At 41.6% G+C, this 15,321-nt stretch overlaps 2 protein-coding genes across 2 annotated transcripts in view; one reads left to right on the forward strand and one right to left on the reverse strand.

The window, feature by feature from the left end:
- Positions 1–4,497, forward strand: part of GFM1 (G elongation factor mitochondrial 1) — a 77,296-nt gene extending 72,799 nt beyond the window's left edge. Inside the window, exon 18 of the mRNA XM_019503211.1 lies at positions 4,049–4,497. Coding sequence (XP_019358756.1) covers positions 4,049–4,180 — 132 coding nt within the window. The 3' untranslated portion in view covers positions 4,181–4,497. The remainder of the gene's footprint in view (positions 1–4,048) is intronic.
- Positions 4,498–7,194: 2,697 nt separating this feature from the next.
- On the reverse strand, positions 7,195–14,695 carry RARRES1 (retinoic acid receptor responder 1). The gene is made up of 5 exons (XM_019503212.1): positions 14,492–14,695; positions 13,190–13,364; positions 12,336–12,472; positions 7,896–7,958; positions 7,195–7,814 (listed from the first exon to the last, which is right to left on the reverse strand). Exons 1-5 carry the CDS (start codon positions 14,678–14,680, stop codon positions 7,650–7,652), a joined length of 729 nt encoding a protein of 242 aa, XP_019358757.1. The 5' UTR covers positions 14,681–14,695; the 3' UTR covers positions 7,195–7,649.
- Positions 14,696–15,321: the final 626 nt, after the last annotated feature.

The raw sequence follows: 15,321 nt of genomic DNA on the forward strand, positions 1-15,321 counted from the left end.
AGTGGAAAGGGATCTTGGAGTCTGAGTGAACTCCAAGATGAACATGAGTCGTCAGTGTGACAGAGTCATCAGCAAAGCTAACTGCATTTTATCATGCATCAGCAGACGCATGAGAAACAGAACCAAGGAGGTGATACTTCCCCTCTATCAGGCACTGGTCAGACCGCAGTTGGAATACTGCATGCAGTTTTGAGCGCCCCACTTCAAGAGGGATGTGGATAACCTGGAGAGGGTCCAGAGAAGGGCCACTCATATGGTTAAGGGCTGGTAGGCCAAGCCCTACGAAGAGAGACTAAGGCACCTGGACCTCTTCAGCCTCTGCAAGAGAAGGTTGAGAGGTGACTTTGTGGCTGCCTATAAATTCATCATGGGGGCGCAGAAGGGAATTGGTGAGGCCCTGCTCACCAAGGCGCCCCTGGGGGTCACAAGAAACAATGGCCATAAGCTAGCAGAGAGCAGATTTAGACTGGACATTAGGAGGAACTTCGTCACAGTTAGAGTGGCCAAGGTCTGGAATGGGCTTCCAAGGGAGGTAGTGCTCTTCCCTACCCTGGGGGTCTTCAGGAGGAGGTTGGATGGGCATCTGGCTGTGGTCATATGAACCTAGCACACTTTCCTGTCTATGCAGGGGGTCGGACTCGATGATCTATTGAGGTCCCTTCCGATGCTAACATTTGTGAATCTATGAATAAGACAAGTCATTTATAGTTTTTAGTATTAAACATAATGATTGTAACTCAGGGAAATAATCGGTGGTGAGGGAAGGGAGGGTAAGGAAAGACTGGATTGTGGCAAAATAATCATGGAACTACCCCATTTAAGCAAGTGAATATCTTCTTGGTATATTTGGGAGTTTTCATTATTATATTATTGAAATACTTTTGGTATAACAGAGAAGATAAATATTAGTAGAAATTTGGAGTCTGCACTGACTCCCAGTAGCTTTCTGGACACAATCCAAGGTGCTGATTTTGACCTATAAGAACATAGGGCCCAGACCATTTAGGGCCTTAAGGGACCACCTTCTCCCTTATGCCCTATGATGATCCCTAAAGTCAGCAAAGAGCAACCTCCTACAAGTACCATTGGTACTTGGCAAAAACAGTGGAGAGGTTGTTCTCTGCAATTGCTCCTTAGCTCTGTATCTGCCTTCTGCCTGAGGTTCACTGGAGCCTGAGCCTGGATATCTTTTGGAAGCGCTGAAAGGCCTTCCTTTTTGGCAGGTGCTTATCAAATAAAACTAGGCTGAAATATGGTTTAGGGGGTCTTTGTTTTATCTTGGTATTCTAGTTCCCTTCTAAGTTGCTTTTGTTCTCTTGTCACTCTAGTTTTTAAGCTGTTCTTTTTTCTTATTATAAGCTGCCCTAAGCCTTTGTTGGGAAGAGCGGCATATAAATAAATAACTAAGTTAGGTAGAAACTTGGAAGGCTCTAATTAGGAGGGAGTTTTATTCATGGAACAAAGCAGAGACATCCAAGCAGATTGCATAGCTTCAGATAACAGACTGTAAGAGGGATGGCATAGCCTGACAAATTGTCCTTGAAGCATCCAGATCACTCTGCGAGTCCAGTAAACCACAAATTGAGCACAGTGTGGCATATTACAATAATATCTAACTTGGTACTAGGAGGGAAATTGGCTTTGATTTCAACTGAGACTTCTACTTGTGTTTCAAAAGGAGAGTCTTCCCCAGATCCAAGTTTGGAAAGACTTTTCCTTTTGGTCCATCTAGGATGAATAGTAATTTTCAGCAGAAGACAATGTATTACACTGGTAATTTTATGCAGTTAATTATAGCAGTAACTTTTAGAAGCCGTGTCAACTGTAAGAACAAAAGACTAGATTCCTGCACAATATATTTGTGAGACTACTTGTCCATTGTTGACAGAATTTCACTGCATGTAAATTTCCTTCTCTTAACATAATAACTGTTTGTAGAAATGTTAAAAGTCTAAAAACTTCAGAATGCAGTCTTAGAATTTTTGGAGTGGGATTCTTTTATTCTTGTTGGATGATTACAATATATGGACAGACTTTTAGCCAGTGTTACAGCAATGTAGATATTTTGAACCTGGTGAAGTTACACTGATTTATACCAACTGATGACAGGCAGCCAAAACTCCTTAGTTTGGTTAAGGGTAGGGGAAATGAAGAGTTTCTTGCCTTCTTGGTGGACCTGACATTGTGTGAAAGGACATGGGATGCAGAGATTTGCGAAGATGTAGCCCAGGAGCGGGCAATTATTTCAGGCGGAAGGCTGCTTACTGAGTTTTGGCAAGCCATCGCGGGCTGCATGACAGGCAGCCAGGGGCAGATAAATATTAATTTTCTAAATTTTTTAGGGGCCCCGCAGGCTGGATAGAATGGCCTGATGGACCATCTCCAGCCCGCGGGCCGCATTTTGCCCACCCCGATGTAGCCTTATATTCTGTACCAGAGGTGTTCAACCTCTGGCATGTGGGCCTGCAGCACCATGTCATTTAGCCAACAGGAATCTCCACAGATTTGGAAATTTAGCAGTGGGGAAGTGGTGTCATGGTTGCCTTGCTGCCAAATCTCCAGATCCATAGGAAGCCCTAAGTGCTGCACACTGGATGTAGTACCCAGTTCCAGCACATCCATCTCCTACATAAGAGGAGATGTATATAACCATTTACTTACTGAAAATGAGTATGTAACTTTTGATGCTTCCTGCATATCTGGTGTGTCACATCAGACTGATACTCTTTTGTTTTGGGGAAAAAACAGTTCTTTCCAAAGCCTAAGTAATGAGAGAGAAATTAAGCACCAGTGCATATCAGATTAGAAAAACTTGGCCATGTAAACTGCTTTCCTGTTGCAAATATTTGTGTAATTAGTGGGGATTTTGAAAGCAGTTAAGCAAATGGAATTTACTTCTTGAACAATACACTTTTTTTTAATGTTGCATGTTGAGTGACAAGAAGAGTAAATCTAGGAATTATTTTCTTGCCATATGTCACTCAAAAATAGCAGCTTAGTCTCTTCTATGACTTTCCAGTACTTGTATCAGTGAGTGCGGGGTTATTACTGCTATTATTGTTCTTTTCTTCTGCCCTGCAAAAAGGTGGAAGGAGGAAGCAGAATGATAATCTCATATTATCAGACTGGTTGTTTAAAATTATTTGAATTCCTTATTAAAAAACACTAGTCACATATTGTTGTGAAGAATCCTGTTTTACATTATATGTGCTTCAGGAAACTGTTTGCATGCTTTACTTCGGAGTGGGCGATGATTTGGGCTGGACGGCCACTTAAGGACTTTTGGTGAGCTGTTGAGGGCTGGGGCAGGGGGTGGCAATTGATCCTATTCAGCCTACAAGCCGCTGCTACAAACCAGAAAAGAGAGGGCTACAGCCCCACACCACTCTGCTGTGTCCTGGTTGGGGCCAGGCCGGGCTGCACAGGGAGCACACTCCTCTGCCCCGCTCTCCACCATTCATTATGCCCCATCTGTTTCCTATCTCCGCCTCTGCCCAACCTCCTGTTGGCAATGTGCAGTTCTGTCACTGGTAGCTGGGCCTGCACTGGACAGGGTGTGATGCAGAGCACTGAGTAGCTGTTCCACCTGCCTGTCTGCTGCAATGAGCCACTGCCACACCACGCCAGGAAAGTCAAAGGCAGCTGCCCCAGGCCAAACCGCCCCTGTGGCTGGCACAGACTAATGTCACCACGGTGGCAGTGGGTTATCTTGGCAGGCAGGCAGAAAAGCTAATCAGTGTGCTGCATTGTGCCTCAACTTATATTTGGTGCCAGGACTGCACAGCTGCAGCACCAACCAGAAGCCAGGGGAGGGCGGGATAGATGTGGAGGTGGTGGAGGAGTCTACATGCTTCCTGGCCCTGGCTGCAGTGGAGTGGTGTGGGGTGCAGCTCTCCCTCCTGAGGCTCCTGGTGGTGGCAGCCAGCAGGCCACATACAGCCCACAGGCCACATTTTGCCAACCCTTGCTTAACTTAGTATAGACTAATGAACAGTCTAACTGCCAAGTATTTGGTTAGTGTGCCTAACTTTCTTTTGTTCCTCCTTAGGGAAAGGGTGAATATACAATGGAATACAGTAGATACCGGCCATGTTCATCTAGTACTCAGGAAGAGATAATTAACAAACACCTAGAAGCAACAGGAAGACTTCCTGCAAAGAAGAGCAAGGCTAAGGGCTGACTTTCATCCTCTTGAACTTCACTGAATAATTTTTCACAATCTTCTAGTCAGGCTTTGAAATCGGACTTAGTTGGGACTTGTTCTTTATTAAAACTGCCTTCATTCACAATGTACTCGGAAATTATCAGGAGGTCACTACTAAAATGGTCATGTACAAATTCCATTCATTAGCAAAAAATCATAATATAATAATAATAATAATCATAATTTGTTGTTCAAGTTCTTGTTTTAAGCCATTTGTTTTAAAATGATGAAGTAGTTTTATTTTTTACTTGAGAAAATACTGGTATCTGATTAAAGACATTATTGCTTCTTAATTTTTAGAGGTGTCCAGTATGCCAATTTCAGTGACTAAATTCTTGTAGCCAGTAGCTTGTAAATGAGTTGTTATCCAACACAATGAATATTTACCCTTTAAAATCCGCTCCTGAACAGATCCCTTTGCTCCTACAACTTGTTCAGTGACAGTACCCATTTAGGAAGTGAACATAAATATTAATTTCTTTCTCATCCTAAAACTGAATTCTAGGTTCTTCCAGACATCTATCAGTACAACTTGCTACTCACCTGCTCTGCTTACAACAGATGATCCCCCTATAACAAATATGAAAAGAGTTACTGGGCACAGCTACGTGATGCCACTGCTACATCACTGTAGTAATGCATTCCCTTGGTATTGTGCGATGCTACAGCAATGTAGCAGCTAAAAATAACTGCATCATGTACAGTGCAGTATGGGCTGTTACTGTGCTGTCATTTAGCACTTCCAAGAGGAAGTAACAAAGGCGCTGTAGGGACATGTGTAGATGCACCCACTGAGAACTTAGTTATACAAACCTTTCATAAAACTAGAGGTCTTTGTAAGCTACAATTTTATATGGATTTAGCTGCTGTTTCATTCCCAGTTGGATCCCTTTGTGGACACCAAAGACAAAAAACAAATTTTTGGCTGAATCTTTCCAAAAATCTTGCATTCAAGTAGGTAGGTCATCCTGTCATTGAAACTGAAGTCAATAGTTCCTTTGAGGGCACTACAAACAGTGAGAGGCAAGCTGCTACAGTTAGTTGAGGAGGTGAGGATATTGTTGCTTTTTAAAAAAGTTTTGCTACCTTATCAGAAGAATTTGATTTTTACCTGTGCTAACTCTCCCATGACCACTGCAGTTTCTACTGTGTGCACCAGAGTTTGAGATCAAAATCACTGAAGCATTTTGGGACTCTGTTCCTACAACGGGATTTTGGGAGGTGTTCACCAGCCCTAGAACACAACTGTAATGTCATCTACTTTGTCACTGCATTAAGCAAAGGTAGTAAAGAGGTTTATAATAGGTCATTTTTGTTTTTTAAACAATTTCAGGCATATGCCAGGTACATTCAGACACAAATTAGATATGTGCCATTTAAGACAAAATCTTGTTTCCCTTCTCATTTTATAATGCCTTGTGAATAATATCAGCTGAATTTGGCTTTTATGAGTGCCTTGCAGTCTTTGTTCCAATTGAAAAACATTCTATAGCACTTTGCTGTAAAAAGCAGCAATACAAAACAGATGATGTTATAATTTTGAAGAGATACAACATAATTATTTTTTTCATTATATTCATGGTTCTAATTAGTCTACTTGAAGGATTGCTTTAATTAACAAGCAGGTATTGGAAACAGATGTATTGCTTTCAAAGTCCCAAAGGTTTTAATTAAATCATGAAGAATCACTTCCATTACAGGACTGATGGGGAATACAGTAGCTCCTATCTTTGTGGTCACTGAAGGGACTGAAAGAAGAGTTTTTCAGTGGAAGCAGCCTTCAAACAATAGTGTGACAGAACTGGAAGCCTACTTCTGCTCTCTTACTGTTATTAATATGAGTAACACCATGTAAAGCTGAGGTATGCCATTACAGGCCAGTATGAAATATTTATCAGGCTTGTCACAATTTCAGGTTCTTTCACTGGGGCAGGTTTCTTAAGAGGATGCTTTGCGAAGGAGCTGTAACTTGATAACATACTCTTGTGTAAAGAGTAGCTAAATGGTCAGATGGCATTCAGTGGACAAATTAGGGCTCACTTGTGACAGCTCATCAAAGAGAAGGATTGGTTTGGTCTTTTCTAACTAAGAGACAAGCTTTGAACATTGTTGAAATATCTTATTTATTGTGACAGACATTAATTTAAGGTGCCCTCATATCTCAACCCATGGCTTAATGAATCTGAGATGAAAAGATTTGACTGAAATACTTTAGTCCCATAATTTATACCATAATGTCTCTCCCACTAAAAGAGGTTCCTTTAACCTGGTATTAGTTTTAAATGGTTCCTTGGTTTTAAGACAATTCCAGATAAATGGGCCTAGACTTAGAGAAGGATGGTAGGGGGCAACACATTTGCCCTAAATCTAGAACACTACCATCTTGCAACAAGACTTCAATACGCTTAGGATGGGACACAGACAAAGCAGTTGATAAGAATGTCTGACACAAAGCTGTTTGATTGGGCACTCTGAAAACCATTTTTTTTCTTTGCTGAAGCTCTGATGTACAGAGCCCCAAGACCTTGGCTGTTCTGTCCATCTTAAAGGAAATGACAGGAACTCTGTGTATATTGTAAATAAAAACACACTAAGGTCTCTTTGTAGTCTGTCTTATTTTTAATTCTTCTCTTGCAACAAGTTGTTTCAGGCTGTTGTGAAAGAAAAGTTTTCTTCATTTTCAGAGTTGTCTTCATAAGCCAGGACAGCTAGAAACAAAGAAAGGAGTGTTGTATAAGGGAGCACAACTTGGTTTCATGGAATGTCTTCTGCAGTGAAAAATCTGTGGGAAATGCTGGTTTCCACTTCTTAGGACATGTTTTTCTATTTGTGGGACATTTCTCTCTGCTGTGTCACTAATCTTTCTAGAAGATCTGTCTGCTGGGGTCTGCTGCATCTAATGGCTTTGGATTTGGAATCGGTGTCAAAGGTTGGAAGTTGCTGGATACAACGAATGAATCAATGTCATGCAAAAATAAAACCCAAATTCTGCCACGTGTTATGGTATTTATTTTACTGCAGATATAAGTTAAAATTAGCATATAATATTCCTTTTCAAAAAAATCAAAAATATCTAGTAGACAAATATTTGTTACTGAAATGGAAGATTAATACTTTTATCAAGACTTTTATCCAAATATATTAACTTTGTCCACATACTATGTCACTCTGTGTAACAGTAACTTAGTGACATAAAATCAGTTTATGTAATGCATTTTTTGTAATACAAGTTTTAGGTAGGTATGAATCTAGAATGTGTGAGTTGTTGCATTTCAAGAAATTATACAAAGATTTGTTTTGGGTCAAAGTTTGACTATTCAGTAAAAGGATTCACTTTCATTGCAATATTATTTGTGCAGAAGAGTTATTAGAAAACTGACTGGAGCTATTAATACAAGGGTTTCTTTCATTTGAAATCTTTATATAAACTGGCATTGACCTATTTTTAAAAATTTGCTTCTTTTTCGTTTAATATTCCATCAGCTGATCCAGATTCCATACCAGATACATCTTCAGATTCTGCTGACTGATTCTCGGAAGAGCAGAAGTACTTCACTTTCAAAGGATGATTGGGAATCCAAATGACACGCATGTGGCATAAAATCATTTCCTGGGAAGCAGATGAGAAAGGTTACCTTTGTGTTTCTTCCTTGTTGATATAAAGCAGTTTTAGGCTATATATGTTTCTTACCTGGGTTGGTATTTCATGAAGTAGGACAGCATAGTCAAAGTCAATCGAATCATCTTTACTTATCTGCACACACAAAGAAACTACAATGAAGAAGATCAGTAGCAATTACCGTAATATTCAGAAGTGACTGCTGGATGTTTAGTAATGCACATCTATCTAAATAATAGGATCGTAGGAAAATAAGGCAGAAAAGGATGTCATGAGGTCATCTAGTCCAGGCCTTTCTCAAGGCAGGATCACCCCTGACTAAACCATCCAGTCAAATGGTTGTCTAACCTGTTCTTGAAAATTTCCAGGGATAGAAATTCCACAACCTCTCTAGGGGGCTGGTCCAGTGCTTCCTATGAATAATATGTCTGCAGAGTAAAAAGAACATAAACACTGCTACACAGAAGTATTTCTGTATACAAAAATCCCACTATTGAGTGCAATACCTGTAATGACTTCAAAATAACTTTCTGTATCAAGTATAGGGCCAGATTTTCCATTGACTTGAGTTTGTTTCAAATACCTTTGTGCATTCACCCACATACAAATATGGTCCATAGTAAATTCAGTCATACAAGGTGGAAATATAAAGCCTGTGACTACAGACTTTATACTGTGACAACAGTGTTGTACTGATACCCATTAATTAGAGCTTTGATATATAAACAGTATAAATGGTACTCTGGTAAGAGGACATCTGCCTAACGGGGCCATATGTGCAGTAGAACTTTGTTTCTAATATGCATTTTAATGGGTTTTATATGTGTAGTCCAGAGACCCCAAACCAGATAAGGGAGACTGGAACATTTTTTAACGTTGGACAGAATTAAAATGCAAGTGATTTTAAGTGATTCATTTATAATTCAGTTTATGAAATGTATTTAAGTTCCATATCCAATAAACTATTTCATCCAATAGAAATAAAACTAGTTACTGCATTTTCTTTTGGAATTTGAACTCTGATTTCCAGGTCTAGAAGCCAGATAAAGTCATAAGAGCAAGACTTTAATATCTGAACTTTTGTTTGTTCATCAGGGGTTTTCAAACCTTAGCTTTTATGCCCTTATGAAAAAAAAACTTTCACTCAGCTGGGCTGTATTCAGAACCTTGCTAGGATTGGCCTGGCAGCATGCGCAGCCCAAAACTGGAGCCTGCCAGCTAGTGATGCTCCGGCTGCTGGCCAGGCTCCCAGCTGCAGTGGTGCCATGGTTGCAGCTGCCCGGGGCCCCCAGGTAAGGTTGCTGGGGCCAGTGTAGTGTGCATGGCACAAATGTTCCCCCGAGACAAGAAGCAGTGGCACAGATTCTATTTTTCTACAGCCTGAATCCTAATGCAGTGAAATCTGTCTTGGACAGAACCTCTATAAGCCAGAAAACTGCTCAAGCCAGAAAATTTCTATGGTTCTAGTATGCCTTATGAAGAATTATGTGTATTTAGTTTCTATTAGGGGTGTGTGAAATGGGCTATATTCAATTTGGGTTCAGCCTGAATCAGGGACTGTGATTCGATTCGTTGATTCGGATCACTGTCCCGGATTCAATTCGGCCGAATCCAAATCTGAAGATTCGATGCTGATTTGGAGAATCAGCAATTCGGCCATAGACACAGCTTTAAATGTTTTTTTTCTACGTACCTCAAGCTATCAGATGCGGCTTGTGAATGCTGTGATGCTGGGGCAGATGACAGCAGTGCAAGGGGGGACCCCCTGCATGCTTGGCAGTGAACCTGGAAATGGACCAGATGTACTTCCAGTCAACTTCCAGGTCTGCTGCCAAGTGCGTGGGGGACACCCCCCCACACCCTCCCCTGGCTTGGCAATTGGCCATGGAGGGTCCCCCCAGGTGCCCCCCAGACCAAGGAGGCACCAGTCACTGAGCCCGGAGCATGTGGTGGGGGTCCAGCGCACTCCCTGGCAGACTCGGAAGTGGACTGGAAGTGCTTCTGGTCCACTTCCGGGTCTGCTGCCGAGCGCACTGGGGATCCCCCTGCGCTCCTGTGTGACGCTCCATCCACCCCACCATCGCAGCATTCACAAGCCGCCTGGTACCTTGAGGTATGTAGAAAAAAAATTTAGAGCTGTGTCTATATCCGAATTGCCAAATCAATTCAGAGGGTTCCTATTCAATTTGGAGAGTTTAAATGGGCTCCTGATTTGATTTGGATTCAGAGATTCGGACACCAAATTGAGTCGAATCTCCACTGAATCGAATCAAGGCCTGAAGCTTTGCACAGCCCTACTCTCTATTATGTGGAAACTTAATGTGGAAACAGAAAGGAAATTTGGGGCCTTTTGGGAGAATTACCCTGTATATCCTAAAGAGTAACTATCGTGTGTGTGTGTGTGTGTGTGTGTGTGTGTGTGTGTGTGTGTGGCGGGGGGAGGGGTGTATGTGTGTACTGTGTAAATAAGGAGCATAGGAGCTGGGCTGGGATGCTAAGAGAGACAAATCATGGAAAAAAGAGGCTGGGACATGGCAAAAAACAGAGAGATGGAACAGGCAGAGAGTCGCAGGGCTGGGAAGCTCCCCTACAAAATGGGAAGCTAAACCACAGCCCCATACTATTCTGTCTTAGATGGGTTTCACTGTGTTTCTTCTCAAAATCGGACCATAAATAACCAGGATCAAAAACAAAATAAATTGTGCACATAGTTCTTTCTTTCTTTAAATATAGAAACTAGGGGGTGACCCTATTGTATTACCAATCCTTATGCTTCCTCAGGCTTAAGATAGCGTTGCCTGAGAGAGGACACGTTAAATATTCAATTGGTGCTGTAACCAAGGTTAACCAAGAAGCTGAAGAACATCAGGAGGAAGTGTACGACATTGGTGCATTAAAGGAAAAGGAGTTTAAATCCTTACTTTCATGTGTATTCTTGCAATGGGTGACTGGTGCAGCCTTAGCCAGCAGGATCACATGCCCTCCCCAGCGACCAGTCAGCAACTGGGGGGAGGGAGGGGTCCCCCCAAGGCCAATCTCTCTGATGGAGGAAGGCCTCCCCATGGCCAATACCACTGACCGGCCAATCTTGCTGACTGGAGTTCCCCCCACAGCCAATCTCGCCAGCTGGGGACAGGAGGGATCCCCCCACGGCCAATCGCTGCGGTCACTTCTGAAAGTGGCTACAGCTGCCCCACTCCCTGGCCGGCGCTTGCAGGGGGCGCACCAGCACTCCTGCCTCCCCCACCCCTCCTGTCGCCTAAGTGGCAAGCGCTGCCGGTCAGGGGGTGCACCACTGCTCTCAAGGGATGCATGTGCACCCCCGGGCACCTCCTATGTGTTGCCACTGCATCTTTCTTAAGATAATCAGATGTGCTCACACAAGTGAGGCAAGGAGAATTTGGTGCACACTTGGCCAGTTCTTGGGCAAAATAAATTAATTTGATTTGAAATATTGCATGTTGGACACTGGGATCTTATAAGATTCATAGATTCATAGATGCTAGGGTTGGAAGGGACCTCAACAGATCAAGTCCGACCCCCTGCCTAGGCAGGAAAGAGTGCTGGGGTCAGATGACCCCAGGCAGATGCCTATCCACCTTCTCTTAAAGACCCCCAAGCTAGGAGAGAGCACCGCCTCTCTTGGAAGCCCATTCCAAACTTTGGCCACCCTTACCATAAAGAAGTTTTTCCTGATGTCTAGCCTAAATCTTCTCTCTGTCAGTTTGTGACCATTGTTCCTTGTTACCCCAAGAGGCGCCTGGTGAACAGAGCATCTCCGGTCCCTTGCTGTGTCCCCCTAATTAATTTGTAGGTAGCCACATGATCACCTCTCAGCCTTCTTTTGCAGAGGCTGAAGAGGTCCAGGTGCCTGAGTCTCTCCTCATAGGGCTTGTCCTGTAAGCCCCTAACCATACAAGTGGCCCTTCTCTGGACCCTCTTGAGTCTATCAACATCCTTCTTGAAGTACAGCACACAAAAATGGACCCAGTACTCCAGCTATGGTCTGAGCAATGCCGCAAAGAGGGGAAGTATCATCTCCTTGGATCTATTTGTCGTGCATCTGCTGATGCATGAAAACGTGCAGTTAGCTTTGCTGATGATTTTGTCACATTGACGATTCATATTCATCTTGGAGTCCACTGTGACTCCGAGATCCCTTTCTGCTTCTGTGCTGCTGAGAAGGTCACTTTCCAGCCAGTAGGTGTGCTGGATATTTTTGGACCCTAGGTGCAGCAATCTGCATTTGTCCTTGTTGTACTACATCCTGTTGCATATTGCTCACTTTTCTAACCTGTCCAGGTCTGCCTGCAATCATTCCCTGCCCTCCAAAGTGTGCACTTCACCCCACAATTTAGTATCAGACAGTGATACTATCAGATTTAGTATTCAGATCAGACATGGATAGGAACTATGAACTGTTGATTGCTATTGTATCTTTTATTGTTTGTTACTTACTGTTAAATGTTGCCTTTGCCTTCCTAATGCAGATTTAATTTCAGCTTCACTTACCCACTGTTTCACATGCTTGACTTGTGCCATGAAGTAACCCAAGTTCTCTGTTGACTTTTCCCACATTATGTAACTACTGCCAACAACAGCCAAGGCCCATGCTGACTCAAAGGCCGGTTCAATATTTCCATAGCTGTCTAAAAATAGAAGGGGGATGGGGGGACATACACAGATGTAATAATTTGGCTTTCTCATAGACAAACAGTAAACTGTAAAATACTTTGGTCCTGCCACAGGGTATTCCTGGGAAGTATCTGTTTCTTCAAACACTTTTGCAGTATTGACTGGGGAGGGTAATGAGCAAATGATAAATTAACTGTGGTTGTAAAAGTCCAGTTAGCATGTACTCACCCTAGTGAAACAGATTAGTAACTCTCGTTTGCCCACTGGACCCCCACCCAAACGTTATGAAAGTGGTGAAGTGATAAGCAGCAAATGTCTTAATCCACATGAGATTCCTCTATCTGAAGGAACCTCAGTGGATTAAGACATTTGCTGCTAAGGTACAACTTCCCTAAACACAGCCAATGAATGTTTGTTTTAATGCAGAATTTTGCAAATATATATTTGCTTTGGAATCCTATAGACATCTTCGCTTCATTCTGTTCCCTTCCATCTTTGCTGCAAAACACAACACATTTTCCAAGACTTTTCAGGAAATCCAGATTCTTTGGGGGAAGGGAAGGAAAAAAAGGACTTCCTTTTTAAAGTTGTTATAGTCCAAATAAATATGTATTTTTAAAAAAATACATGTATGTTTGCTTGTATTTTTAAAGTTACTAAACTGAACATAAAAGTAAATATAATTCCTAAATGAATATAGAAAAATAAAAGAAATCCTAAAAGGAAGTTACCTGGAATATAGCTTCCAATTATTGGTTTGGTTTGTTGCCTTATTTTTTGGTAAAATCTGTGGTCATCTTCTTGTACTTCCTTCTGATCTTTGGTATATGTGCATTTTATATTGACAGTAGGTGTTGGTTTCCTCTTTAGGTAGAACACAATGGCAAGACAGGTCCCAACATTTTCCTTAAAAGATAAAAAGATCATGATATTTTATATACAGCAAAAGCCGTGTTATCTGGCACTTTACCAACCGAAAAACTCTGCTAACTAGCAGTTGTCACGAGGGACGTGGCAAAATTGAAATTGGAAGTCCCATGTCCAGTTTCCCCGCCGCAAGCAGAGTTCTTCTTGTTCACTTCTTCCTTGTGGACCACGGCCCAGGGCAAAGCAGCCTGCGCAGTGCCTCCCTCCCTGTCCCCTGGCACCCTGACGCCAGGGAGTCCACCAGACAGGGCATATTTGATTAACAAGCATTCCCCATTCCCGGGAGATGGCGGATAACAGAGCTTTTACTGTGCATATATGCACTATGTTAAAAACAAATGTTACATATATCCCAATCAAATTTATCTCTGGAATATGGAATGTATAATCAGAATTCAGTAGATTTCTAGAAAGTCATTTATTTGTGTTAAAGCAAAAATCTGTGTATTTCTGGTTGGTTTTGCATGTCTTTAAGTATCCAAAACAAGTATAATGTTTCCTTTTGAGAGACTGGCAAAAATTAGCAGAGCAAGTCTTCTAGTAAAAGAGGAGCAGTCATACATGAGAAATACATACTGAGGAATACTTTGGAATAATCTCAGGACAGAAGCTTAGTTTATAAGGGGATGGTCTCTTGAATGGATTTTCACTGCATAATAATATGGACTTTATAAAAAAAAAATAGATTTAGAGATTAATTTTAAAACTCTGAAAATCATTTTATGTTGTGTAGAAACTGAATAGAATGGAAAATCAGGTGGATACAGTGATATCACAAATTAGAAGTCCCCAGTAAAGCACATGTACAGCATGGGTTATAATTTCAATGAATTTGTCAAGTAATTATTCACGTTTTGGAGTGTAGACACAACAGGAGATGCATTTGGATAATAAGGGTCATACTGTGCCATTCATTTTAAAATCAATGGGAAGTTTGACTTAAAAGCTTTATAGCATAATGTGACTCGGCTATGATTGCCATTTTCAGGCATTGAGCAAAGTTAACCCTCCGCAGGGATCTACTTATAATAGCACTGAAGTAAGTCCAGTTTCAAGGATAAGTGTAGCATTTCATGTAGCAAAACTGTCTTGCATTACAAACTTACCCTAGTTTTGTAGTCCTCTGTGGTGAACTGCAGGTAGTACTTATTCCCAGTTCCTAGGACAGGCTGGAAGAGAAGTAAGCAAGATCTTGAAAAAAAAATGGAAGCACATTCTGTATTTTGTCCTGTGGTAGCCTGGCTGAATAGGTAGGTCAGTCCTGGAAACTGTTTATTGTTTTTTGCTAAACACATGATTCAGGTGGTAAGACGTTAGCTCCCACCCATGCTTTCCCGCTTTCAAATGAATCACTTCAGTGCAGAACTAGGAAGGGGCTGTTGTGTTGTGAAGCCTGGTGGTTGGAACAGTTTTATTCATGATTTAAATCAGCAGGAATCCTAGAGTTAAATCTGAGTCTTGTTTTTCAGCTCTAATTTTTAGTTTCTTTCCTAAAGACCAATTCTTAACCCTTGTGGCAAACAAAAGTTAACAGTGACATCACTTTTACTGTGAACAGATTCAGTCAACTTTTGGAAACCAGAAAACCCGAGCCATGTTTGCCATTTTCCAGATCCGTTAAAACTTATCGCTATGACTTAGCAGAACAGTCTTTCCTGATGGTGTTTATTGATCAAAATTGTTCAGCAAGATTCCTCAGCAGATCCTCAGGGAAATGCTTCAGATAGAAGGATATAATTTTGATGTGGCTTGCCTTAACCTCAGAATATCCTGGCTCCAAGGACACTAAGAATGCACAGAAGCTAATGTTTTAGAGTTAAATCCAGTAAAACTCAACTACCACAAATAGTCTCAATAATTCCAAGTAATAAGCACAAAACCTGATAATTTTTCCATGAGCTGTTCCTTACTTCACTAGTATAATCCCTTATTTTCT

This window comes from Gavialis gangeticus, unplaced genomic scaffold, assembly GCF_001723915.1.
Source record: "Gavialis gangeticus isolate Ggan-Ray unplaced genomic scaffold, GavGan_comp1, whole genome shotgun sequence".
Lineage (NCBI taxonomy): Eukaryota > Metazoa > Chordata > Crocodylia > Gavialidae > Gavialis > Gavialis gangeticus.